The sequence below is a fragment of the Bos taurus genome, chromosome 22, assembly GCF_002263795.3.
Source record: "Bos taurus isolate L1 Dominette 01449 registration number 42190680 breed Hereford chromosome 22, ARS-UCD2.0, whole genome shotgun sequence".
NCBI classification, from domain to species: Eukaryota; Metazoa; Chordata; class Mammalia; order Artiodactyla; family Bovidae; genus Bos; species Bos taurus.
Window position 1 is genome coordinate 48,152,610 of NC_037349.1, and position 27,081 is coordinate 48,179,690.

The 27,081-nt window shown below is 43.2% G+C and overlaps 4 protein-coding genes and 3 non-coding genes across 50 annotated transcripts in view; 2 read left to right on the plus strand and 5 right to left on the minus strand.

The window, feature by feature from the left end:
• Positions 1–2,418: 2,418 nt before the first annotated feature.
• SPCS1 (signal peptidase complex subunit 1) lies at positions 2,419–4,066 on the minus strand. The gene is given in 4 exon segments (NM_001034404.2): positions 2,419–2,905; positions 3,340–3,426; positions 3,505–3,564; positions 3,899–4,066. Coding segments are annotated over 4 exon segments (309 nt in total). The 5' UTR covers positions 3,935–4,066; the 3' UTR covers positions 2,419–2,779.
• GLT8D1 (glycosyltransferase 8 domain containing 1) lies at positions 2,905–16,805 on the plus strand. 3 transcript variants are annotated; one of them, XM_059879610.1, is made up of 10 exons: positions 2,905–3,001; positions 10,260–10,313; positions 10,583–10,681; positions 12,586–12,799; positions 14,421–14,538; positions 14,765–14,849; positions 15,345–15,457; positions 15,761–15,927; positions 16,018–16,130; positions 16,278–16,801. In XM_059879610.1, the coding sequence occupies exons 2-10, from the start codon at positions 10,298–10,300 to the stop codon at positions 16,466–16,468; spliced, it is 1,116 nt and encodes a 371-aa protein (XP_059735593.1). In that variant the 5' UTR covers positions 2,905–3,001; positions 10,260–10,297; the 3' UTR covers positions 16,469–16,801. The 3 variants fall into 3 exon arrangements, with proteins under 3 accessions (XP_059735593.1, NP_001015579.1, XP_005222845.2); NM_001015579.1 differs by lacking the exon at positions 2,905–3,001 and adding an exon at positions 4,558–4,609 and having other exon boundaries at positions 16,278–16,805; XM_005222788.5 differs by lacking the exon at positions 2,905–3,001 and adding an exon at positions 5,827–9,389.
• A 225-nt stretch (positions 16,806–17,030) lies between these two features.
• Positions 17,031–23,368, minus strand: GNL3 (G protein nucleolar 3). Of its 2 annotated transcripts, none has more exons than XM_005222993.5 (15): positions 23,315–23,368; positions 22,635–22,693; positions 21,956–22,093; positions 21,738–21,851; positions 21,570–21,650; positions 20,539–20,671; positions 19,730–19,842; positions 19,367–19,484; positions 18,989–19,076; positions 18,315–18,489; positions 18,049–18,191; positions 17,829–17,965; positions 17,557–17,735; positions 17,232–17,298; positions 17,031–17,135 (listed from the first exon to the last, which is right to left on the minus strand). In XM_005222993.5, exons 2-15 carry the CDS (start codon positions 22,668–22,670, stop codon positions 17,050–17,052), a joined length of 1,608 nt encoding a protein of 535 aa, XP_005223050.2. In that variant the 5' UTR covers positions 22,671–22,693; positions 23,315–23,368; the 3' UTR covers positions 17,031–17,049. The 2 variants fall into 2 exon arrangements, with proteins under 2 accessions (XP_005223050.2, XP_002697062.2); XM_002697016.6 differs by having other exon boundaries at positions 23,257–23,368.
• Positions 18,549–18,625, minus strand: LOC112443564 (small nucleolar RNA SNORD69). The gene has a single exon (XR_003031975.1). It is a non-coding gene; the product is annotated as a small nucleolar RNA SNORD69 (small nucleolar RNA).
• On the minus strand, positions 19,611–19,692 carry LOC112443567 (small nucleolar RNA SNORD19B). Its single transcript, XR_003031978.1, has one exon. It is a non-coding gene; the product is annotated as a small nucleolar RNA SNORD19B (small nucleolar RNA).
• LOC112443563 (small nucleolar RNA SNORD19) lies at positions 20,419–20,495 on the minus strand. Its single transcript, XR_003031974.1, has one exon. It is a non-coding gene; the product is annotated as a small nucleolar RNA SNORD19 (small nucleolar RNA).
• Positions 23,369–23,470: 102 nt separating the features above from the next.
• Positions 23,471–27,081, plus strand: part of PBRM1 (polybromo 1) — a 106,924-nt gene continuing 103,313 nt past the window's right edge. For 23 of the 41 annotated variants that reach the window (XM_059879529.1, XM_010817826.2, XM_010817829.2 and 20 more), the window contains exon 1: positions 23,969–26,985. The gene's annotated coding sequence lies outside the window, so the exon portion shown is untranslated. The other 18 variants (XM_010817827.4, XM_010817830.2, XM_010817828.4 and 15 more) reach the window with 8 other exon arrangements.

Consider the following 27,081-nt stretch of genomic DNA (forward strand, 5'->3'; position numbering starts at 1 on the left):
TTTTATTATGTGCCAGGTACTAGGTTCATGGCCTAATTTCTGAAGCTTCTTAATTTTAATTTGAAGGGTTTGTTGTAACACAACTCTAAAACCATCTGATCCCAGTGCCCAACTGGGTTCAAATTTTTGGCAAACTGTGGGTCTTTCTGAGCTATTTACCATTTCTTGCATGTTTTAGAGATCCATAATCTTTCTTGGGAAGTCAACTTTAGTTTTACTGAAGTTTTCTAACTTATTTGTGTAAAGTTACATATATTCCCTCATACATTTTTAGTCCCATTCTATATATTTTTAAGTCAGTTTTAATGCTTTTGTTGTTTTGTGGTTTTTTTCTTGAGTGCCTAATCATTTTTCAGCTTTAATTTTAAAACACATTTTTAAGACTAAATTTTCCTTTCAGCATGTCTTTGGCCACATTTGAGAGACTTTTGATGTTTTATTTGACATTAGTTTGTAAATAGTCAAGAATTTATGTTTTGACTTTCTCTTGTAAAAGTACTTTTTTAATTTCCATGTATTTCCAAAGCCAAGAAGTTTCCTCCTTGCCCCAGCTACATTGCAGTGTTAGTAAATATGACCTGCACAAACCTCTATTTCTTGGAATCGTTTTTTCCTGTAGCTCAGTACATGATCCATTATTGGAATGGCCCTACGTGCATTCAGTAAAGGTGAATTCTCTTATGCATCGGCAGAATCACTTCTCCACTAAATAGTGGAAATGTTCTACATCTGCTCTAATATGGTAGCCACTAGTCATATAAAACCTGTTGAGTCTTTGCCATGTGGCTGGCTGAGAAACTCAATTTAAAAAAAAAATTTATTTTTGGATGTGCCATGCTGCATATAGGATCTTAATTCCCAACTAGGGATCAAACCCACTCCCCCTGCATTGGAAATAGAGTGTTAAGCACTAGATGGCCAGGGAAGTCCTGAGGAACCCAATTTTTAATTAAACTTAAGACACACATGCCTAGTAGCACCATACTGGACAGTACAGCTCTGTATTCATTTAGTAAATATGATGGAGTGCCTGTGTGTCATGTACTCTTGTACTAAGCAAAAAGCAGTGAGCCCAAGAAGGTTCCCGGTGCCGTGCAGCTGATGTTCTGGGGTGGATGATTAACAAATATATACTGAGATATATTAAATACCATGAAAATACATAGAGAATGGTGGGGCATACCCAAACTTTTGATAGGACAGTAGGAAATGCTTCTTTATAGTGACATCTGTGTAGGGCTTCCCAGGTGGCGCTAGTCGTAAAGAACCTGCCTGCCAATGCAGGAGATGTGGGTTCGATCCCTGGGTCGGGAAGATCCCCTAGAGGAGGGCATGGCAACCCACTCCAGTATTCTTGCCTGGAGAATTCCATGGAGAGAGGAGCCTGGCAGCCTACAGTCCATAGGGTCACAGAGTCAGATACGACTGAAGTGACTTAGCATTCACGCACTGGGTAGGGACCTGAATGAAAGGAGAGAACAAGTCATGTATACCTAAGGGACGGTGTCCCAGGCATGTGGAACAAGTACAAAAGTCTTCATATTGCCTTGATCTATCAAAATCTGAAAGGTAGAGTGTTGGTCTCCTACCAAGAGTGCAGCTTTGCCAAATCCTGTATATGTAAGTCTTTATTTATTTCACATCTTACTCAATGCATGATTCATTCACTGACATCTTGCAGCTATGAAATGTCCCTCTTTGCCCCATTTAATGCTTTCTGATATTAAATTTCTGACTTTTCCACTATTACCACTCCTTTCTGCTTGCATTTGCCTAATACATCCTTGCTCCTGTTTTCAACCTTTGGGTGTCATTTTGAGAACATGAGGTAACATGATTTTCAACCCTATTGGGAGCTCTTAACTTTGTAATCACATTTTTTATAGATATGCTTGGTCTTATTTCTGCTGTCTTTTACTTTTCTTCCCCCTTTTAAAAACCCTTTCCTGACTTCTGGTGTATTAAGATCTTCACTCCCTTTTTTAAAAACTCAGTTTGGAAGTCCTATATTCTGGTATCAAGAAGAAGAATATGACTTGTAATAACCCTTGCACTCCCATTCCTCACACAAGACTGTTAGAACATTTTTCTCTTCAGCCCTCTGGAAAATTTAAAAGTAATTTATAGCTTCTCAGGTTTTCATTTTGAACTGCCTTAGGTAAAGCATGGATTAAATGTTTTCTGTTTGGCAACAGCCTTATTTTACTGGTATCAAAATATTACTTTACCACAAAATTTACATCAGTAAGTTTTTTCACAAGTACTTGCTGTTGTTAAAAAAACATACACTAGGACCTTGTAGCTTCAGAAGACAGAAATGGTTCTTGCTGACACTTTCAGAACCATGAACTTCTAACTTTGGCTTTTACTCGTAGTCATGTTTGCAGAACAATGAACAAAAGACTCTATAGACATTGAATTGCACTGAGTTTTAATTGAAAACATTAAAACAGCCTGACTACCCATAATGCATTATAAAACTTGATAGTTAAATTGTACTGTCATTTATGAAGCTTTTACTCATTATTTTGTAGACCTGAAAGAAACTTTGCATACCTCTGTTTTCTGTTCTCCATTTCAGAGGAAGATTGTGAGGAGAAGGTCTAAAATATTTAGAAATCAAAACCCAAAAGAGAAATGAAATATGGAGAAAACAAAATCTATACACAGCTGAGCATGGGTGGTTTTTAGCTTATGTTTTATATATGAAAACAATTTAGCTCATGTCACACAAAACAAAAGCAGGTACAACAGTAAAGCTGAATCATGAAAACCCCGATCAATTATTTTTAGCATGTCTCTTAACTTTTCGTTCCCCTGGTTTCTTGTCTTCTGTGCTTGAGTCTTGAACAGGTAACCACTTGAGGGGGTGCCGGCGATAAATGGGCCATGGAGGAAGTGTCAGCTGGGTCAGAACAGAAAATCAATCAACTATGGCCATTAGAAGCTTGAAAGAGTATTCTGTATCATGCCTGGTTCCCAAATGACTCTTTTGCTACAGGTAAAAACAAGGAAACCCACATTCCTATGAAAACTCTGTGCCATCACCCAGACAAGATACTTTAAGAACAAGCCTCATTGTTTACACATGGCTTTAAGAGCTAAAAGAAAGGTGAGGAGGGAGCAATGTGAAGACCATAAGGTCTTAAGTTCTAGCTTTGACTTTTAAGATTACTGCTTGGAGCAACTGCCAAAAGAAATAAGCTTTATGCAACTTAACCTCATCTGATGCTATCTGGCATTGAAACGTTGTGTGGATTCTCAGTACTACATCCAAACAAAATAACCCAATTCAGAAAACCTAACTTGCCACTAACATCCAAGCCATAAATATCTTACCAAACACGAAAAAGCAAATCCAGCCATAACTATATAGACAGTCCACCCGAACTGTTCAGCCAGGTACCCGTAGATAAATCCAACTATCTAAAGGCAAAGAAAGTATATTAAACACAGTCAAGCTGGGGGTGAGGGTGGAAAAGATTATGTAAAATCAATACTTACTGCAGAAAAAAGGATAATTCCCTGAAACATCTGTTCAGCTAGCTTCTGGCCCTTGTAATCCTAGAGGTGAAGAAGGGCAAAGCAGGAGTTGGTTCCACCACCGAAGAGGTACATTACTGCAAGGGCCTCACATTTTTGGCACCAGGGCATTGCCAACATATGGGGCTCCCCCAAGAAACTAAGCAAGGAATGCCATTCTGGGTTTCCCGGGGGAACCGAAGCATCTTTACGGAGCCCAGGGAGGGGCACCCTTGGGGGGAAGAGAGAAGGGCACCAGGTAGGTACAACTCGGCACCCGCGCCCTACGGGGTAGGTCTCGGACAAGGGTTGCGGAGCTGCCAGGCTCGCGAGCTGCGTGCAGGGATCACAGGGCCCTGGCGGGCAGCGGCCTCACCATTTGCGTGGGCAGTGAGCTCAGATGCTCCAACATGTCTGGTTCTGAAGGCGGGCGGCAGAGCGAGGGCAGCCGGGACTCAGGGATGCTAGGGCCCGGGGTCAGCTTCTGCTGACGGGTCCAGTTCCGCGGGCCTGCGGAGTCGAGGGTTGCGATGGCCGCGGTCCCGGAAGCGGATGTCTCCCACAGACCCGGTCGGCCCGAGGCCCCTCCCCGTGCCCTCGCTAGGCGACCTGTGCTTTCGCAGTTGGCCGTCGGCCGGCGCCCTCTCCGCGGGGGCTGAGATGCTGACGGCGGCAGCCGAGTCGAGGCATCACGCGCCCGTGAAGGGCTCGCCGTCAGCGCTGTTGGGTGCTGGGAGCCGCGGTCCCGGTCCCCCAAAACTGTCCTCGGCTGGGCGGGCGCTGCTGAAGTGCGGCCTGCGCGCGCCCCGTCTCCATGGCGACGGACTTCTTGCGAGGACCCCAGCGGTGGGGCTGCCCGGCGGCGCCTGCTCCGTGCGACGCCCTCGGGGTCCGAGCGGCCGACGGGCGGGGGTCTGTGGGGCTGCGCGGCGGTCGCCAAGCTAGCGGGCGGGCGGCCTTGGTCCGGAGTGCAGGCGACGCGGGCGGTCCGGCGGCTGGCTGAGCCCCGGGGCCTGCGGCAGGGGCGCTGAGCTGGCGGGGCGGGCCGGGGTGCGGGCAGCGGCTCCTCCTCCTCCTCGGACTGCAGGTAAGGGCTGCTGCGGGCAGCGTCCGAGGGGAACGGCTGGCCGGAATCCCAACGCGGGGTCTCGGAGCCTGGGTGGGGAGCCCGCCGAGCGTGTGCTCTGCGGAACACCAGAATTTAGAGGGTGACTACCCCAGAACCCTTCATCCAGAGAAAGGGTATCCTTTCGGGGAGGGGTTCTTGCCGCCCCCTTCGCACCAGTGTGGCCAGCTCCCGCCCGGGGAGCCTCTAGGCTGCTCGGCGGCTGCTCTAGCCCCTTCACAGACTCAGACCGCCGAGGATTCACACAGCCTCTCTCTCTCTGCGGGTGTCTCTCTCAAAAGCTGAGGCCCTTCTCCGTTACTCTGAGGAAGGTGGAAGACCCACGTTGCAGAGAGAAACTGTTGTGGGAAACCTGGGCCGGGGGCGGGGGGGGGGGGTCCCTACTGGTTCGTTGGCCTCTATGCTGTGTTGCGCGTCAGAGTCACTCACAAACGCTGGGATTCTGGGCACTCCAGGGGCAGGTTGATGTGTGTGGTTGCTGCCCTCATTCAGATCAGATCAGATCAGTCGCTCAGTCGTGTCCGACTCTTTGCGACCCCGTGAATCGCAGCACACCGGGCCTCCCTGTCCATCACCAACTCCCAGAGTTCACTCAGACTCATGTCCATCGAGTCAGTGATGCCATCCAGCCATCTCATCCTCTGTCGTCCCCTTCTCCTCTTGCCCCCAATCCCTCCCAGCATCAGGGTCTTATCCAATGAGTCAACTCTTCACATGAGGTGGCCAAAGTACAGGAGTTTCAGCTTTAGCATCATTCCTTCCAAAGAAATCCCAGGGCTGATCTCCTTCAGAATGGACTGGTTGGATCTCCCTGCAGTCCAAGGGACTCTCAAGAGTCTTCTCCAACACCACAGTTCAAAAGCATCAATTCTTCGGCGCTCAGCCTTCTTCACAGTCCAACTCTCACATCCATATATGACCACAGGAAAATCCATAGCCTTGACTAGACGAACCTTTGTTGGCAAAGTAATGTCTCTGCTTTTGAATATGCTCTCTAGGTTGGTGATAACTTTCCTTCCAAGGAGTAAGCGTCTTCTAATTTCATGGCTGCAGTCACCATCTGCAGTGATTTTGGAGCCCAGAAAAATAAGGTCTGACACTGTTTCCACTGTTTCCCCATCTATTTCCCATGAAGTGATAGGACCGGATGCCATGATCTTCGTTTTCTGAATGTTGAGTTTTAAGCCAAGTTTTTCACTCTCCACTTTCACTTGCAGCAAGAGGCTCTTTAGTTCCTCTTCACTTTCTGCCATAAGGGTGGTGTCATCTGCATATCTGAGGTTATTGATATTTCTCCTGGCAATCTTGATTCCAGCTTGTGTTTCTTCCAGCCCAGGGTTTCTCATGATGTACTCTGCATATAAGTTAAATAAGCAGGGTGACAATATACAGCCTTGACGAACTCCTTTTCCTATTTGGAACCAGTCTGTTGTTCCATGTCCAGTTCTAACTGTTGCTTCCTGACCTGCATACAATTTCTCAAGAGGCAGATCAGGTGGTCTGGTATTCCCATCTCTTTTAGAATTGTCCACAGTTTATTGTGATCCACACAGTCAAAGGCTTTGGCATAGTCAATAAAGCAGAAATAGATGTTTTTCTGGAACTCTCTTGCTTTTTCCATGATCCAGCAGATGGTGGCAATTTGATTTGGTTCCTCTGCCTTTTCTAAAACCAGTTTGAACATCAGGAAGTTCACGGTTCACGTATTGCTGAAGCCTGGCTTGGAGAATTTTGAGCATTACTTTACTAGCGTGTGAGATGAGTGCAATTGTGCGGTCGTTTGAGCATTCTTTGGCATTGCCTTTCTTTGGGATTGAAATGAAAACTGACCTTTTCCAGTCCTGTGGCCACTGCTGAGTTTTCCAAATTTGCTGGCATATTGAGTGCAGCACTTTTACAGCATTATCTTTCAGGATTTGGAATAGCTCAACTGGAATTCCATCACCTCCACTAGCTTTGTTCGTAGTGATGCTTTCTAAGGCCCACTTGACTTCACATTCCAGGATGTCTGGCTCTAGATCAGTGATCACACCATCTTAAATTGAAGAAAGTAGGGAAAACCACTAGACCATTCAGGTATTACCTAAATCATATCCCTTATGATTATACAGTGGAAGTGAGAAATAGATCTAAGGGCCTAGATCTGATAGATAGAGTGCCTGATGAATTATGGAATGAGGTTCGTGACATTGTACAGGAGACAGGGATCAAGACCATTCCCATGGAAAAGAAATGCAAAAAAGCAAAATGGCTGTCTGGGGAGGCCTTACAAATAGCTGTGAAAAGAGAAGCGAAAAGCAAAGGAGAAAAGGAAAGATATAAGCATCTGAATTCAGAGTTCCAAAGAATAGCAAGAAGAGATAAGAAAGCCTTCTTCAGCGATCAATGCAAAGAAGTAGAGGAAAACAACAGAATGGGAAAGACTAGGGATCTCTTCAAGAAAATCAGAGATACCAAAGGAACATTTCATGCAAAGATGGGCTCGATAAAGGACAGAAATGGTATGGACCTAACAGAAGCAGAAGATAGATATTAAGAAGAGATGGCAAGAATACACAGAAGAACTGTATAAAAAAGATCTTCACGACCCGGATAATCACGATGGTGCCCTCATTCATTAAGCCGCAAATACACCCCGCAGCTTTTGTGTGTGTGTATGTGTGTGTGTGTGTGTGGGCAAGATTCGGCCCTGACCAACAACAGGCCCTTGCCTGCCTGGAGCCCAGAATGTGTCAAGGGCGACAGCCACGTAACCCCAGAAGTATAAACCGGATTACTCTGGGGTAGCGAAGCCCTGGATATATGAGAGCTCAGGGGAAATGTGACAATGCGGGATTTGAGGGAGGCTCCCTTAACTGCTGAAAGCCAAGTAGTAGCTAGCCAGATGAAGAGGTAGAGAAAGTGGATGTACACCCTTCATACCTTTTCCACCTTTCAATCTGGTGGAGACTAAGCCCTTTCCCTCGTATGTAGCCATAGACATATCACTCTGTTTATCCTTCTTTAAACGCACTTTACAGGGTAGCAGTTGCTGTAGATACTTAATGGTATTTGATCTATAAAGATAGTTATGGGAAAAGGAGACTGCTTTTGTCAGATTTGATTTCAGAGAGATCCCCCATTGGAATTTGTTTCCATGATTATGTTTAAAGATGATGTTCCCTTTCAGGGCTGAGAACCAGCCTTGCTCCTAGATTAACAAGATCGTTCAACAAGTGTCACATATCTACTGTCCTTTGCCAGACATGGTTTTAGATGGCAAGGATACACCAGTATACACTTTTCCCTGGAGTCACTGTTCCCAAAGATCAGGGAAGACAGAATGAAGAAACAAATCAAATAAAGGAGATAATGTCATAATTGAAGAGGGGGTGGTAAGCTTTATTGATGGTCTCTGAGGGGATGGGTAAGAGGACCAAAAGGTGACCTTGGTCTTCTGTAGTCTCAGCAAAGCCAGTTTGAATGGAAAAAGTAGAGCAGAAGTCTGGTTAGAGGAGGCTAAAGAGAGGACAGGAGGAAAGAAACTGGAGCTGGAGACTTTCAGTCCTTTCAAGCTTTTTGTGTGAGAGGAAGCAGAGAAATGGGTCTGTGGGTCTACTGGGATTTGAGAAGTGGTGTCTTTTTTATTTTTTAATTAACTGGAAGATACCAGAGCATGATAATATGCTGCTGAGACTGTGTTCCAGCAGAGAGGGAAAGAGTTTGCTGTTGCTGCACCAAAGAGATAGGTTGTAGAGCGTGAGTGGAATGGCCTTCCATGGGAGTGTATAGCAATAGGAGGGAAAGCAGAAGAGACCACTGAGAATGTGGGTACTTGTGCATGTAGCCAGCAAGTTGAAAAACATAGTGTTCTTTCCCCCTAAGGTTTCTTCACCCATATTTCTGGGAACGGCTGCCGTGTGTGTGTGTGTGTGTTTGTGTGTGTGTGTGTGTGTGCGTGTGTTGAGTGATTTGGGAATGTGAAGGCCTTATCATTTCCAAACAAAATATTAATTTCATAGTGGACAAGTGAATATCACTCATCAAGTTTTACACAGTTGTGTACTCTAGCAGAAATATAGTCAGTGTTTTTGCACATCCTGCATGTACATGCAGTTTGGCTTTGAGAATTCTTTCTACCCAGATCAGTGAATTCCATTACCAGGAATTGCACCAGGAAAGGAATTATGGATCAGACACACTCCATAATAATTGGTATTTTGCGTGTAGATAAGCATGGAAGAGTTTTTGGAGCAGATGGTTTCTGCCATGCAAATCTACTTAAGTGCATCAAATACCTGCTAGGATTGTGTTTTTCTTCTGTCTGGCCAGTTGCAATAGCACAAATACTCGTGCCTCTTGATCAGGATACTCCCTGTAAGTAATTGTTGCTGGACGTTGTTGAGCTAAACCATTGTCCTTTATACTGTTCATTAAATGAGATTCATTAAAGTGAGATTGTTTTCTTCAGTCTTGGAAATTGGCTCCAAGCAGGCAGACAATAGAACTGTCTGAGGAGCCCCCAGTCTGCCACCTTCTATAGGTCAGGCTCAGTCCTCAAGAGGAAGTAGAGACACATAGCTCAGGGTATATAATGATATATATTCTTTAGAGAGGAAAGCTGTTGATATAATATACTTTACATGTACTGCTTTAGAAAGAAGAGTGAGAGAGAAGGAATGTGCATTTTTGAAATTTTAATTGGACGATAATTACAATATGGTGATGGTTTTTGCCATACATCAACATGAATCAGCCACAGGTACATGTCCCCCCGGATCCTGAACCCCTCTCCCACCTCCCTCCCTATCCTATCCCTCTGGGTTGTCCCAGAGCACTGGCTTTGGGTGCCCTGCTTCATGCATTGAACTTGCACTGGTCACCTGTTTTACATATGGTAATGTACATGTTTCAATGCTATTCTCTCAAATCATCCCACCCTCGCCGTGTGTGTACTTTGGGAGTCTGAATTATTTTCTCCAAATTTGTAATCTGGCCTGTGATTCCCAATTTTTTTAAATAGCCCTTCAATATATTTTTCTTCTTTTCAAAGGCCTTTAGAAATGAGTTCATAGAATACAGTTTGAAACAGGTGGTATTTTGTACCAATGAGGTTGACCTCAGTTTACTTGATCATAGACAACTAAGGTAAGTCGCTTCAGTCGTGTCCGACTCCGTGCGACCCCATAGACGGCAGCCCACCAGGCTCCCCCGTCCCTGAGATTCTCCAGGCAAGAGTACTGGAGTGGGGTGCCATTGCCTTCTCCGATAGACAACTCAGTCCCTGTCTAATTAGGAATTCTAAGTAGAAATTCATTCAGAAAACGTTTCCATAGTGGTTAGACCCCTAGACCCCTAAATTCTACCAGGTATCCCTCCTGGTAGAATTTCTTTTGTTTTCGTCTAGTGGCATATGGTACACAAGGCTGTAAGTTATTGGAAATATTTTATTATTTTGACCGCCATAAAAAATTCAGATCTCAAGTTGGGTTCTTGGAAACTGTTAATTGAAAACAAGTTTCTGGCAGAATATACCATATATTCACTTGTTTCTGTCTGAATAAAAGCGTAGGCGTTTTGATGGCCACTGTAATGTACCTACTGACTTTGGGGGCTTGTTTTTGTTTTGTAGGGTTAAAAACTAATATTTATATAAGACAGAAGAGAAAGATGTCATTTCGTAAAGGTACGTTCCTTCTACAGTTGTTATTTTGTTGTTGTTGCTGAGTCACATCCCACCAGGCTCCTCTGTCCATGGGATTTTCCAGCCAGGAATATTGGATTGGGTTGCCATTTCCTTCTCCAGGGGATCTTCCTGACCCAGGGGTCGAACCCGGCTGTGTGGCATTGGCAGGCAGATTCTTTTCTGCTAAGCCACAGAGGAAGCCGTGTCTTATCTTTTACTGGGTCAAAAGGTGAAGAGATGTAATGTGGGCTTTCTCCTCTGTGTTTCAGTAAATATCGTCATCCTGGTCCTGGCTGTTGCTCTCTTCTTACTGGTTTTGCATCATAACTTCCTTGGTCTGAGCAGTTTGCTGAGGAATGAGGTTTCAGGTATGGGAACCCTGACTAAAGCCTTGCTGCCTGTTAAGGACCTGGAATTCCCTGTGTCCCACATTCTAAGTTACATCACTAGATTTAAAGAAAAGGCTTTCTGCTTGGCCCTACAGAAGCTACTAACGACTCTGAGAAAGGCAGGTTGCGCTCATTGTGCTCTAGCAGCCTGTCCCCTTCTCCCTGCTGGGCAGTTGTTTGCTAAGCATTTGATCTCACCAAAGATTCCTTTTTACCAAATTAGAATCCTTAGAGAAAGGAGCCACTATACGCTGTTATCTGCAGACATTTCAGTTGGGCAGGGCTTCAGAAGGTGACAGGTTAATGTTGCTGGTGTTTGATGCCTACTTTGTTCACAATTAGATTGTCAGTCTGGTCACCTGTTACTTTCCTTTAATATGTGGAACCATATCAGCAGGATTCTAGTAGTAAAACAAAACCATAAAACCTCTTCAGCTGATTTAAAATATCATTGTTGTATAACTCTGCTGCCAGTTATTTTAGATTGGTTGTTCATATTGCCCTGCCTTGGTATTGAGAAATGTTTGAGGCTTCAGAAGCTTTGTCAAAAATAATTTTTGAATTGTTACCCACCATCCTTGACCAGAGCATGAAAAGACCAATAGCTTTCCCTTAACTTTCACTGAATGCTCTGACAGCATGTTTTATAATAGTGTATATATATGTATGTGTGTGTGTATGTATTTACAGAAAGTAATGCATGCTCCTAATAGTAGGAGCATTTATTTTTTTATTTTTTATTTTTTTTTTAGTAGGAGCATTTATAAACCGCATTCGAGTTCCATGAGGGCAGTTGTAGCTGGTACATAGGAGGTGCTTAATAAATATTCATTGAATAAATTATTTCACTGCCTAGAGATAACTATGAATATTAAAATTTCCCCTATCGTCCAGTTTTTTTCCTGTGTACTTTTTCCATATAGTTGAGATTATACTATATATTAATATAAATTACACATGACATGATTTTTCACCTAATTATATCCTAAGTAAGTCACCAAGACAAAACTCTTCAAATGTAAATTTAATGCCACATAGTTTACTTTTTGCTATAGGAAAGTCATTTGGTACAACGACTTTGAGATTCTTTTTGATGGCAACCCCACAATATGAATGTGTTACAGCACACACATGCATGTATGTATTGTCTATCTGCCCTTCACAGTGGTAAAGATTTAACTGTTTTATTCATGGCTGTAACCCCAGTGCCTAGATACTACCTGGCACATAGTAAGTGCTCAGTGTTCAGTGCATGATGAATGAGTCGATGAATGGACATACTATGAAAGGCAAGAAGGAAGGTTTGCAAAACAATACTCGGAGTTGCTGTGTGTGATGCATTCTGATATTCTCTAAGTCACTGTTCTGTTCCAATTCAGAAACTTGTTTTCCTGCTCACATTCTAATTGTGACCCACTAAATTACTTTCATGCATACTTCTCGGACACGATTCATGGTTTGAAAAAAAACTGTTTTTTAGTCTGTTTCTAGGTTTTCATAGTTGTAAATAAAATTATGACTTTTGGTTCCCTCTCAGGTTTTGTTCTTAAGAGACACAAGGGAATTACTGGGTCAGAGGCCACGTACCTGTTTAAGGCTCTTGATACAAATTGCCAACATACAGTCTAAAAAGATCCTGTTATATTCCTACCAGTAGTGTATCATAATTCCATCTGCTGCCTGTTTTTTGTTTTAAATGCTTTTCCAAGGCCTGGTGACATACAGGAAAACACAGAGTTTCTGGCCTGTGTGGCTCACATGTAATGAGACAGACTGAGGTGTAAGTAGCATAACCCTCAGCTAACCTCTTTTCACGTGTTGGGATCTGTATGAAAAGCTCTGGAGATTTATCGTAGTACCTTCCTTGTGTGCGTTCTTTGCAGATTCAGGAATTGTGGGGCTTCAGCCAGTGGACTTTATCCCAAATGCTCCCCAACGTGTGGTAGACGGGAGAGAAGAGGAGATTCCTGTGGTCATTGCTGCATCTGAAGATAGGCTCGGAGGGGCCATTGCAGCCATAAACAGCATTCAGCACAATACTCGCTCCAACGTGATTTTCTACATTGTTACACTCAATGGCACAGCAGACCATCTCCGGTGAGCTCTGCCTGCCTTGATGGCTCTGCTTCTAGGGGATACTCTAAGAGCAGGCCAGCTGCCAATCGAGTAGTTTTTTTTCAGTGTTTACAATCATTTTTCCTGTGTAATTATTATACCACATATAAACTGCACATTTTTTCCAAATGATTGTACCATAAGTACATCTCCATGATAGCAGAAACATGTAAGCAACTTGTGCCAAGATGTGAATCAACTGTGTTTACTATGCACGTTGTTAAACTCAAGCATTTTTTTTTTTTTTTTTTTGGTAATTAACTTCCTCAATGAAGGAAGCACTATGTTGACTTACATTTTACAAGTTTCTTATTTCTAGAACATGCTCTTGAGTAGTTCTGGTCTAGAGTTGGAAGGGACGGGAGAGCAACAGCAAGGTAGAATGGTGAAGTGAGTATAGACCTAACCCCTGGGAACCTGTTTCCTCATCTGTAAGTATGGGGTGTAAATATCCAACCTAGAGAATTGTTGTGGAGAAGGCAATGGCAACCCACTCCAGTACTCTTGCCTGGAAAATCCCATGGACGGAGGAGCCTGGTAGGCTGCAGTCCTTGGGGTCGCGAAGAGTCGGACATGACTGAGCGACTTCACTTTCACTTTTCACTTTCATGCATTGGAGAAGGAAATGGCAGCCCACTCCATTGTTCTTGCCTGGAGAATCCCAGGGATGGCGGAGCCTAGTGGGCTGCTGTCTATAGGGTTGCACAGAGTCGGACACGACTGAAGTGACTTAGCAGTAGCAGAGGATTGTTGTATCAAGTAAATGAAAAAAAAATATATGAACTACCTACCACATAATAATCGCTCAGTAAATGATCCTTAGTATTATGATTTATAGAAAACCACTCTGATGGACAGTCTTAAATGTGTTTTGAAGATGCTTTGACTTAAGATTTACCAAGTTTATTCCAAAGTTTTGTCTAATAGGTTAATAGTGGTCAGAGTTCTGTGCCATTCTTCATGGTTCATGTTTTTTGTGAAAATTGTTATGAATAATTTTTCCATTTTTAAAAACTTAAGAAACCATCTAAAATAGAAACAAATATTGCATTAAAATAAAAATATCCACAAAATGCTGATCTGAAATGGCCCTAGGAAAAATGTGCTGGACATCTTTAGGGAACACTGACTTCTCACAGGCAGCACCTTAGACTCAGGTAGAATTACTGTCGTCACACTCAGTGAGTGTATAGGTTAACAGACTGATTCACCCCCTATGCTGATAACTAGCTTTCACTACCATCATACCTTGACTTATTTTCTTCACTCATGTTATTTGGAGGGACAGAAGTTGAACGATCCATGTGGCGATGGGATCATCTCAATTCCATAGTGAATTTTGTACAGCAGTTTTAGTGTCAGAAGAGTGATCAAAGTATGAGCCTTTGGGAGCTCTGTTACCATAGAATCTTGGTTCAGGAAGGGACTTTAGTGGGAAAACTCACAGATGAGGATACCAGAACTCAAGAGGTGAAGGGAATTGAGGACACCTGTTTGGTCCTCAGGATTTCTCTTGCATTAGGGTCTTGGAAAGCAGAGAGACATGGCTATGATTTGGGACATTATTACTTTAAACTGATATTTGGTGGTTTATTTTCATCAGGTCCTGGCTCAGTAGCAGTAACCTGAAACGTATCAGGTACAAAATTGTGAATTTTGACACTAAACTTTTGGAAGGGAAAGTAAAGGAGGATCCTGACCAGGGGGAATCCATAAAACCAGTGAGTTCCATGCATCCTTGTTTGTACTTGGTAGTACTAGGAAATGGCTGGAATACCTGCATAACTGGGCACAGTGCACAGATTATACTTCCCTGGGGACCAAGTCTGGAAGTTCTGAGACCTTTGGCTGTCTTCTCTTGCATGGATGCTGAGAGCATCCTGGGAATTTCTAGTAAACAAAAGCACGGCCACTTACAAATCCTGTTTCAATGCTTTCCTTTTCCAGTTAACCTTTGCAAGGTTCTACTTGCCAATTCTGGTTCCCAGAGCAAAGAAGGCCATATACATGGATGATGATGTGATCGTGCAAGGTACTGAAGAATGTCACATCATTGCTGCTTTCTGTCCACTGTGGGCTGTAGTGTTTGTCTTATGGTTATCCTGTAAAAGGTCATCTTTCACTTGAAAATATGTGGATTATTTTCAAGTATCTTTTGATACTGATTTCTAACATAATTCCACAGTGATAACAGACTGTTTGATTTTAATACCTTTAGACCATGAAATTTTTGCACCTTGTTTTATATCCCTGGATATGTTCATGTCTCCTACTTTACAGTCTATGGGAACTTGAATAGAATTTGTATCCTACTGTTGTGTGAAAATTATATACAAATCTTAATTGCGTTGAATTGGTTCACACTATTTCTCAGGTCTATTCTATCCTGCTTCTCTGTATATTTATTCTATTAATTTCTAAAAGTTTGATATTGAAACTCCAACTAAAAACCTTAATTTACCTACTTAAAGTAGGAGGAATTGGAATCTTGGGACAACTTGCAGCCTGAATCTTAACTTTCTTCCAGGTGATATTCTTGCCCTGTACAATACACCACTGAAGCCAGGACACGCAGCTGCATTTTCAGAAGACTGTGATTCAACCTCTGCTAAAGTTGTCATCCGTGGAGCAGGGAACCAGGTAAATTATTTATTAGACCTCGTGAATTTACTGTACTCCCCTTTTAGCTACATTTTATTCACTGGTTATTTCATTCTAAAACTCAAGGCTACTTTCCTAGATTGGTTTATGGATTTGAAAACCTAATTCTCCTTGAATATCCGGCTTTATAATTAGGTCCTATTGTCTAACTTGCAATCCCAGCTCTCACTTCTAATTGCTTTATGTAGAGCCCTTTGCTAATTATCTGAGAAATCGTAAGTAAGGACAATGATTATCAAATTAGTTTGAAGCAGTAAATATATATCCCAATTGTGTTTTTAGTACAATTACATTGGATATCTTGACTATAAGAAGGAGAGAATTCGTGAACTTTCCATGAAAGCCAGCACCTGCTCATTTAATCCTGGAGTTTTTGTTGCAAACTTGACAGAATGGAGAAGACAGAATATAACTAACCAGCTGGAAAAATGGATGAAACTTAATGTAGAGTAAGTTATGTAACTGGCCTAGCTCTGAAAACTCTTGTATCTCAACCCTGACAGTCTTGACTAACAGGAATTGTTCTCTCGCCCACCCAGAGAGGGGCTGTATAGCAGAACACTGGCTGGCAGCATCACAACGCCACCCCTACTGATCGTGTTTTATCAGCAGCACTCCACCATCGACCCTATGTGGAACGTTCGCCACCTTGGTAAGTAGGTAATTAACCAAGAGCCTAAGCAGTCAAGTGTCTACTAAGGACCACCCTCAGGAATGGACTATATTGTTTCCCTTAAGTTACCTGCAGTCTTGTGTCTGATTAGTACAATGATTTGGCTCTTTTTTCTCTAAATGTAAGGTTCCAGTGCTGGAAAACGATATTCACCCCAATTTGTAAAGGCTGCCAAGTTACTCCACTGGAATGGGCACTTTAAGCCATGGGGAAGAACTGCTTCATATACTGATGTCTGGGAAAAATGGTATATTCCAGACCCAACAGGCAAATTCAGCCTAATCCGAAGACATGTGGAGATCTCAAATACAAAGTAAACTACAAATTGTGCTATAAGTATTTCTCAGGAAATCCTGGAAGACAGTGTGTGTGGGAAGTAACACTAGCTAGGCTTCAGTGCCTGTCTTCAGCAACCCATGGAAAAAGGGACATTTCAGCTGGGTAAAGGACAGACTGTCCCATTTGGCAGCCAGCTTCCCAGACAGACTATAAATATGCCTCCATCTGCCTTATCAAGCGTTCGCTTACTGATGGTGCTGACTGACCAGAGGTGAATGGACTTAAGATATGGTTGCTACAGCCAATTCATCACTGCTACTTGGTTTTAATTTTGTGACCTGTGTAAATAAAGTGAAAACTACATTTTTCAATAGGTATCTGCTTTAACTTTACTTCTATCTGCTCACTGTTTAAGAGATGTATTTTTACAGAATTTAGACACTTTCTAAGTTGCATAATTTTTTTAAATGAATATATTGTTATATACATACCTACAAAATTTACATAGCTCATGTCATAACCACTAACTAACTGGTACATCACATGCAGAACAGCTTAGCAGTCTGCTCACAATGTTAAAATCCACCACCAACAAAAAACTCTACAGGACAAGGCTTTATTATACATAATCTGTACTGAAGTCATAAACATCATCTTCCTCTTCAGTCATTTTATCCAAGACAAAAGATGGTGCAGACTGCTTATCTATATTGGAAAGAAAAGAGATTTTTTTTTTTTTTTTAAAGTAAAAGTAATTCTGTATCATACTTCTTTGCTGGAAGACCTTTCCACCCAACTCACCTGCTCGAGACTTCTCAGACAGTGTCTCACAGGCCTCTTCTGCGGGGGACATGGCTAAGCTCTCATCCTGTGGGAGAGAAAGATAGTATTGGTAGCCCTTGCCTGCTCACTAATCCAAGTTAATTATGTACCCAGAAAAAAGTGTCTGGAAGTACACAGTAAAGGATGTACAAAATCAAGACTAATGATTGCAAGCCTTAAACCTAAGTCATGAAATAGACACACTTTAATTTCTATTTCTTTCTTTAGCCCCTTTGCATTTGTTGTATATTGTAACTCTAGAAAACTTACTTTAGCTTAAACAACTCATGCATGACATACTTACATCACCTTCTTCGTCAACAATTCCCTGATCCATCTTGACATATTCGTAGCTCTCCTGCTCCTGCTTCTGTTTTTTCTGTTTTAGCAATTCTTCAGGTATGTCATTTTCATCTATCACTCCATTTGTCAGACCCGATGACTGGAAAAGGATGCTACTGGCTAAATGAGGGCTCTTGATGGCTAGGAAAAGTAAACATAGCCCACATAAACAGACAAGACCTTCACTGGCCTGGCAGCTGATAAAGACAGCAATTTAACACAAGCCATGCTTACCTTGTATACTGTGTGCATTGTTCTTTTCCAGTTCTTCCAGATCAAAGCCCCATTTCATGTCTGTCACAATGCTCTCATTAAAATGTGGAGGAGGAGTCCAAGATGCAGGGGGATGGCAATAGTAACCTAAGAAAGCACTGATATTAAAAACAAAGTATGGTCAAAAATCAGTTCCTTTCTCCTATATGATCATCCAAAAGCCAACAGAAAGAAGCCTTACCCTGTCCACTCAGACCACAGCACTTTGGCAGCACCTTCTACATTTGGGCTTCCACCTTTTTGGTGCAGTCCTCTTCTCTGAGCAAATGAAGTAAAAAATTCCAGAGAATTTGTAAAGACGGGGACAGTAAATTTCAGTACTACCTTAAAAAAACAGAAACAAAGCTCATTTATCTGATACAGATGAATGTTTTTGTTTTTTGTTTGTTTTTTAAAAAGCTTACAATGAAAGACAGATTGAACTCAAGGGAAAAGGGATTCTTTTACCTGTTGGGCATCAGCCTGGGACAGGATGGCGCTAGCAGCCTCCAATGGTCTTACTACCTCAATACTTGCTGGACTTCTCAGAGCAAGTGCAGGAGCAGAGTTAAGTGGAGACACAATGAAACATGGACTGTCTATAATTGTGATTTGTTTGTCCAAGGGGACAAGCTGCATGCACCTGGAACAAGAAAGATGGTAACTGACGGGGCACTAGTTTTCCTGAAGGACAAGGGACAGAACACGAAGCTCAGGGTTGGATTGAACAAACTCAGCACAGTCTGTCAGATCCAGTTTATCATCATTTGCTTCATGTTTATCTAAAACCACTAAAACACACTCTCTTCTAAAGTGAAACACTATGACCTAAACACAAGCTGCTTCTTGTCAAGTATTTCCCTTCTACCTGGCAGACTTCTATTGACTTCAAGTTCAGGTTTGAATATCACTTCTTCTAAGGCAGTTTTCTCCTCTCTGAACCTATGTGCTCATCTTTCAAACTAGATTGTGGGCAGCTATTCTACTAGATCCATTCTTCCCCAAGCCTAACCGTGGCTGAGTCCCCCGCCTTTCACTGAGTAGAAAAATTGAGTAAATAGAAATACAATATTGTCTCCCTTAAAATAACCAAAATTTACTCATCTATAATGAAATGTTACAACAATGTTACAACAGTTTACCTCGTGAGCCCCATGGATACACCAACACTGCATATCTGTTCTTGCTTTAAGCTATTGATGACACTGCTTTTCCCCACATTTGGGAAACCTACAAATGGGAAATCCACAGATTACAAAAGGCTAATGCTGGTAATTATCCAATTTCCGCTGTCTTTTTTTATGCCTGCCTGATTTTTATAGCAAGATCAGAGTTGGATCTGAGCGTCCTCACTTCAACACTAAGACCACTCTTGGTATCTTCATTTCTTGCACAAGTAATGAAAGGGCAGGAAAAGATTATTAATTCAAGTAATCAGAGCTCTTAGAAGCTAACATTACCTATAGTGTTGAGTTGCACTTATTGAGCTAATATATAAAATACGGTGAACTGACACTCACCAATTACCCCAACATGAATGGCTTTGCCAGAAGTTTTCTGAAAACCTTCAAGAAGCTTCCAAAGGCCTTGTTTTCCAACACAGACTTCACTTTTGGACAGAGCAGCTTTCTTCTTTACCTTCACAAGTTAAAATCCAAAATGATTACTTTAACACCTTTGGACAAGCCACCAGATAAAACCCAACCACTCTGGCTCCAAAGCCCATCTATTAAAATTGCCACATTCCATTGTCTTTCAGATTATTTCTGGATGAAATCAGAGTTGGATCTTATAAGTTTTCATTTTTTAATCAAGATTTTGTACACTCATCATGTTTCACCCATCTGAAAGAACCACATTTCCCACCACTAAATTAAGGGTACCTTGATACGCTTCCTTTTGTCCTTTTGTTGTGTTGAGGCTTTGAACACCACTGTTGGCAATTCTTTGTTCAAATAACTTAGCCAGTTCTCCAAATTCTCCTTTGGTACCAAATCTGATAGGGATTAGGAATACAATCCTGCTCATTTTGTTGAGATGAATTTGCAAAGTCTAGCAAGCTATGTCTATCATTCAGGTTTGCCTTTCCCCAGGTTTTAAAAAGCATCTGAACTGTAAGACTGGGAGAATGTCTGCACCCCAACAAGCTTCTGTTTAGCACAATTCAGTACATATACCTCTGTATTTCTTCACTTCTCTGCATTGCTCACCTTTTCAGGATTAAGTCAACTTCTAGGTTACTGTACGAACTTTAGGGCCATGCTTCCGGAATTATACTATCAGGTAGCAACCAAGTTTATTGACCCCCTAGGAGTAATTTTAGTTCTATCCTTATTGTTTCACAGGTTTCTGTTTCTGGGTGTTCCTGTCCTTGCTGCTTAAACCCAGATACATAACCATGTATTTCATTTAAATGCTGCCACATACGGACACTGTGCAGGTGTGGGGAATACGGCACTCTGCCATCATTTCCTATGTGAAATATACTGCACAGTAGCTGAGTCTAGAAAGGTTACACTCTTATTATGAGCCCAGCACTGTCTTTGGCAACAAGAGCTCGTGCATATGCACTGGTCCCACTGAGGTCAGAGTTGGATCTTACGAGTCTTCACAGACAGTAAGACTGTGCAGATGTTTTCCTCATACCTCATCAGTGCATATGGAACATAAAGAGCCTACCCTTTTCACCTACCTGATTTATTTAATACAAGTACCAGCTTTTTCTGTCCACCCCGGATGATGGCTTCTTCTACCTGGGGACACCTGCAACCAAGAGGATCTCTGGCATCCAACACCTCTAGCACAACATCTGAGGCTTCAATCACCTGTCAAAGCAGAAGCTGTCAGAACAGCATCACTCAGTCTGGCACCACCCTCCATGTAAGTACACTGGCTCTGTCTTTTCAACAGAGTGAGCTCAGAGGTGAATCTCATGTCTGTGTTCACCATTCCTTACATGACAGACACAGGTTTGTTCAGTGGCCTCTGAACAGTGGATCTCAAGAGTGGAAACACTCCCACTATCTAAAAATGCAACCTCCCCATTCTGAATCATGTAGTCTGAGAGATCCTTATGGTCCTGCCAGGAGCTGCTGAGAAACACAGCCAGGGTCTCTTCACGGGAGGGAGTGAGCTCAGGAGAATAAGGTCTTGGGGATGGGGGTGCTACCCCAAGACACCCTTGACCCTGCTCATGTAGGTTTTGGCCGAGTATTTGACAATCTTTTGTACTACTAGAGTAGTACTACTACTACTTTAAAAGCCCATGTATCAACATGTTATTTTAACACCCAATGCCACTTCTGTAAATCATGCTTATGGGCATCTGTTTCTCATGCAAAAAATTAAAAGCACAAGAATATTTCTGGGGACTTCCCTGGGGGTCCAGTGGCTTGGACTCCCACTCCCAATACAGGGGGCTCAGATTCAATCCCTGGTCAGGGAACTAGATCACATGTGCTACATCTAAGGATTCTGTGTGATGCAACTTAGACCTGGTGTGACCATACAATGGTCACAGGGACTATGGCCTCCCCCCCACCTTTTTTTTAATATTTCCTTTAGCTAAATGTAACAGACCAAGCCAACTTGCTGAAGAATTCTTCCAGCTCAAGAGAACTCTACTCCCACTTCTATAAAGTTGGTGTCAGGAGGAAAAAAAGATGATTCTTAAGTCTTTTAAACTTCACAACCACTTTTAGACACTAACCTAGACTATGATACCTTTTTAAGTTCCTGACAGTACAGCCTCTTTGGATTCTGTTTGCTTGTCTTGGCTTTCTTAGCTTTGCGTTGCCCTAATTCCTGGGGGATAAAGTCAAGGGAAAGGACACAAAATTAGAAGGTCAGTAGATGTAACTCATTTCCACTTTTCATGACTGTAACCCCTACCTCTGTTACAGGTTCTGTGTTAGATAGCTTAACATCAGGGTCAGTTTCAAGTTTTCTTTTCTTGTTCCGTTCGTTTTGCCTGTCAAGTTTCTGCTGCTGTTTCAGTTCTTCAAGCTGTGTTCAAGCCACAAGAGAAATGCATGAGCCAGTGACTTGCTGTTGTAACTTTACACACACCCACACACCACTTGTTGAAAGCGTGAGCTAATACATCTTACCTGCTGTTTCCTTAGCTCAGCTTCCCGAAGAAGAGCCTCCTTAAAAGGAGCACTGTTTGGAACTCCTGGGTCTTTCCTAGGCTTCTTTCGACCCCGTTTTTTAGCCTCTTTCCTCAACTTTCGATGGTGTTCTCGAACCTACCATAATGGTATTTTATCAGTTTACAGAAATACTAAAGAGAATTCCAGTGAGTAGCCAATGTGGCTGCAGTTTACATGTCACTGAATTATTTCTACTCCCTAAGAGCTTGCACCATATCCGACCTCTGTTCTAGTTAAACCTCCATTAGTGAAATCATACTAATGTTAACCTACATCTCTGGGGCAGGAAATCAATTTAGCCTCTTCCAGGCTTCCCTGGTAGCTCAGTTGGTAAAGAATCCACCTGCGATGCAGGAGACCTGGGTTCGATTCCTGGATCGGGAAGATCCGCTGGAGAAGGGCTAGGCTACCCACTCCAGCATTCTTGGGCTTCCCTTGTGGCTCAGCTGGTAGACTCCGCCTGTAATGCGGGAGACCTGGGTTTGATCCCTGGATTGGGAAGATCGCCTGGAGAAGGGAAAGGCTACCACTCCAGTATTCTGGCTTGGAGAATTCCACGGGGTATATAGTCCCTGGCCTCGTAAAGAGTCAGGCACGACTGAGCAACTTTAAGTTTCACAACTCTTCCAAGACTTACCTTTTTTTGGATTTTATACCGCTTGTGGCAAGTCATGCGTTTACTTGCTTTCTTTAATTCTACAAAGTAACACATCACAAAAGGATTAATTTATTTACTGTTTTTCAAAATTTTATCCATAAATGATCAGTTTGGTTAGCTTTTGATGACCGCGCTTTAGGTCACATCCATTTTTACATTAACTGGCTCTGAAACATAATTTAATAATATTGTGGGGCGCGTGGTAAAAATAATCACGGACCAGTCAAGTCCCAGAGAATCTAACTCAACAGATTCGTTGTAGATCCAACTTCCCTACTTCCACCTTCTTAGATTAGACTGGGATCGTACACAGGAGCGTATAACCCCAAAACTGCCACTTCCTGTCAAACAGCACGAATCACAGAAGAAAATCTAACAGTGCGTGTTTAAACCTGGCTCAGACACTGGGTCCTCATGACTCTCAGGCCTGATCTTCACCCTTGGGGCCCAGACTTTCTTGCTGCACACAAGACCGCGCGGCTCACGTGGGGCCTTCCAACCCTTGGTTCTAGACGGGATCAGGGAGACGGAGCATCCTGGTGGGTTCATCGACTATCAGACACAAACGCCCCCTCCACGCCCGCCCCCTGACCACACTCACTCGGCCGCTTCATAGTGGAAGCCGAAAGAACTGCGCCCGAAGTTACACCAGCGCTTACAAGGTACAACGTGTCTCTGCAGGCGCCACGTGCGAACTGAGGCCTCCGCCGAGCGTCACGCACTCACGCTGCTGCCGTAAAGCGCGTGGCCGCTGGCCCGTGTGCGCGCGCACGCAGTGTCGTGCGGAGCCGGGTTCGCTCGACGGCCGCGGAACTGGTTTTGCGGCGGTACCGGGAGGGGTGAGGGCGGTGAGGGCGGCGGGTGCTGGAGCGACGGCAGCGGCCGCGGCCGGAGGAGCAATAGCAGCAGCCGTGGCTTCCACGGGGCGGGGCGCGGCGGTCGGCGGCCGGGGCTGCAGGCGGCGGAGCGGCTGGGTAAGGCCGGGCCCGGGGCGGGCGGGGCCGCTTCCTCTCGGCCGACTGCCGGGCCTTTGTGTGGGCCCGGGCGGGCGGGAGCAGCGGCGGAGGCCCCGCCCCGATGGTGGGGACGCGCCGGTCGGGCCGGGAGCGCGGGGCGTGGCCCGGCGGCGGGGTTTCGGGACAGGCCCGGCAGCCTCGCCGCACCTGCCGCCAGGGACAAAGGCGCGCCGCGGCCCGAAAGCTCCCAGCGCCCCGCTTTCCCGCCCCCCGCGGCTGGCCGAGCTCCCGTCGCGGGCAACTTCAAAGCTGTCAACGTTTCCCTTAGTTCCCCGTGCCGGTGACAGGTTGGGAAAGTCTTACATTTCCTCAGCAGTTAAGGGCTTCTTTTTTTGTTGTTGTCGTTTCTTGACGGTTCAGACACAAACTCGCCTAGTAGATGTTTTTTTTTTTTAATACTTTACAGATGACTGTTCGGACTGAGTGTTTTTTTAAATCAGTGGGAGTTGTATTTGTCATGGAGGGCAGATATAATTTTTTTCCGTGCAACACCACAAAGATTCGAGGTTTTAAAATTGTGTACATTTCTGGGTTTTAATATTTTCCATCTCAACAAAATTTTTTTATTGAAAAAGAAGCATAGTTTCGTTATTATAGGATAGATATTGGTGACTTAAAGGTGAAGAAAGATAGGCAGAAATTAAGGAGGAATCCTGAAAAACAAATGACGAATACACGGTATAGTGAATATAGAAATTATTACTACGACTGTAGGAACATGTGTTGGAGTATAAAGCATTACTGTTAACTTGTTTTCCAGCAAATTATCCCTCCTCAGTGATTTCTAGTTTTTTTTTTTCCATTTAGTAGTGAGCTCTTTTCCCAAGTACAATTCAGAAGCAAAGTGGATTCAATACAAAAGAGCAGTATATTTCTTCTTTTATGTCTAAAAATTGAAAGTTATTTTTTGAAAAAGTATGTCAAATCAGTAACAGACATTTGTGGATAAATAGAAGGGTTTGACCTCTTGGGCTTTGGGAGTGTCCGAAATACCTAAAGTATTAATGTTCTATCCAAACCCCTAAGATTAGTACATTGCTGTATCTGTGTGATAGGCTAGTCTCAAGACTTCGAACATCATGTGCGGGAATGTTGATTCAGGAATATTCTCTAAGGCAAACACAGGCTGCAACATAATACATATAATTTGTTCACAGGAAGGTTTTTTAAAAAGGCAGCCAGGCATAGAACAAATACTGAAAGCTGAGAACGCTATCTGCCTACAATACAGGAGACCCAGCCGGGTTGGATCCCTGGGTTGGGCAGATCTCCTGGAGAAGGGAATGGCAACCCACTCCAGTAGTCTTGCCTGGACAATTCCATGCACAGAGGAGCCTGGCGGGCTACAGCCCTTGGGGTTGCAAAGAGTCGGACACGACTGAATGACTAACACACAGCATTATAAGTGATTTTTTCCCCAAGATTATTGTGTTAAAGATAAATTACGGCACTAAGAATCACTGGAAATACAGAAGAGTAGTAAAAGTCTATAAACTGTCAGAATACACCATTTGGCTATACTGAGTAATTTTTTCCCGGTTGCACATTGTAAAGTTATTCTTTACTGTCCACTGTAATTTATCATTGGTTGTTAGATTTTGGACATGTGACTGTAATCAATGCCGTTTAAAAAGTTGTAACTAAGCTTCAGAATCTATTCCTTTTCTCTTTATAGAAAAATAATTGCTGAATGGATGCTCACAAGCCTTTTAAACTACACAAACTTTTTTTTTTAATATTTTACTTAAGTGCACTTTTACTACATTTGTTAAATAGATTAGTTGATCACTGAAACTGTGCTATAAGTCAGGTGACAAAAATGGATAAATTGCTTTTCTTGTGCACAAGGGAGAATGAAATCCTAGAGTTAAGTTTTAACATTTTTGTTGCACTTTGATATTTCAGAGGCTTCCCTTGTGACATTTCAAAGTGATTTCATGTACATTCATTGTCAAAACAGTCCAAGGGAGATATGTACGCTTTGCATGTGTGCTCACTCAGTCGTGTCTGATTCTTTGCGACCCCATGGACTGTAGCCTGCCAGGTTCTCCTGTCCATGGGATTATCCTGGCAAGAATACTGGAATGGGTTGCCATTTCCTTCTGTAGGGGATTCTGACCCAGGAATCGAACCTGCAGCTCCTGTGTCGGCAGGTGAATTCTTTACCACTGAGCCCTGATATATACACTACTGTTTTCATTTTAGAAATGAAGAAACAGATCTGAGAGGTTGTGACCCAGCCTCAAACAGATCATTAAAGAAGGAAGACCCGTGTCTCTTATTAGTCTTCACTTCTGAGCTCCGGTCTTGTTGCTCCTCCCACCCACCTGGGCACATTGCTTTTCTTGCCAGACTTTCAAAGTACATGTTAAAATGTGTTCTTTAAATGACAAAATATTTGAAAATTATACTTAAGTTGAATCTTTTTGTTGTTATCAAAGTAAATTAATGATTGGAGTTATTTTGGACAATATATGGTCTAGACTATAATCAGTCTTGAATATTCATTGGAAGAACTGAGGCTGAAGCTGAAACTCCAATACTTTGGCCACCTAATGCGAAGAACTGTGTCACTAGAAAAGACCCTTATGCTGGGAAAGATTGGCGGTGGGAGGAGAAGGGGACAACAGAGGATGAGGTGGTTGGATGGCATCACCGATTTGATGTACGTGAGTTTGAATAAGCTCTGGGAGTTGGTAATGGACAGGGAAGCCTGGGGTGCTGCAGTCCGTGGGGTCACAAAGAGTTGAACACGACTGAGCAACTAAACGGAACTGATACACACAGAGAGAAGGAAATGGCAGCCCACTCCAGTATTCTTGCCTGGTAAATCCCCTAGACAGAGGAGCCTGGCGGGCTGTGGTCCGTGGGGTGGCAGAGAGTCGGACATGACCGAGCGACTAACAGACACACAGCATACACCAAGCCCTCTCCCCCGCAGTGATTTACGTTTTTTGTTATTTGATTTTCAGTGAGTTATTTATAAAAGTAATTTTGACCTTCTCCCAATTGGTTGAAAGGCTTTAAAAAAAAAAAGAAACAACCTTTCTAAATTTGTGTGTAGTATCTTTTCAATGCTGATAGGACTTTTGGAAAGAAATGTCTCTCTCTGGATTTTTTTGGTGGGGAGGAGTTTACCAGACTGCTCACCATAAGCCATTCTTGGTTTGTTCCAGCTTGCTAACAGTTGGTGTCTCATGTGAGCCTTTCACATGTGTTCATGCTCCATTCCAGCTGTGATTGAACTCTGCTCTTATTGACTAGGGGGCAATTGGGCAGGCATGCTTCGTTCCTGGAATTGACAGTCATTCCATGTGAGTAAAGGGGAACCTCAGTGAGACATCTTTAAGCATGTGAAAAGCATTTGGTGTTACAATGGAAGGAATATGAGATACTGTTAGTGCCTGAGC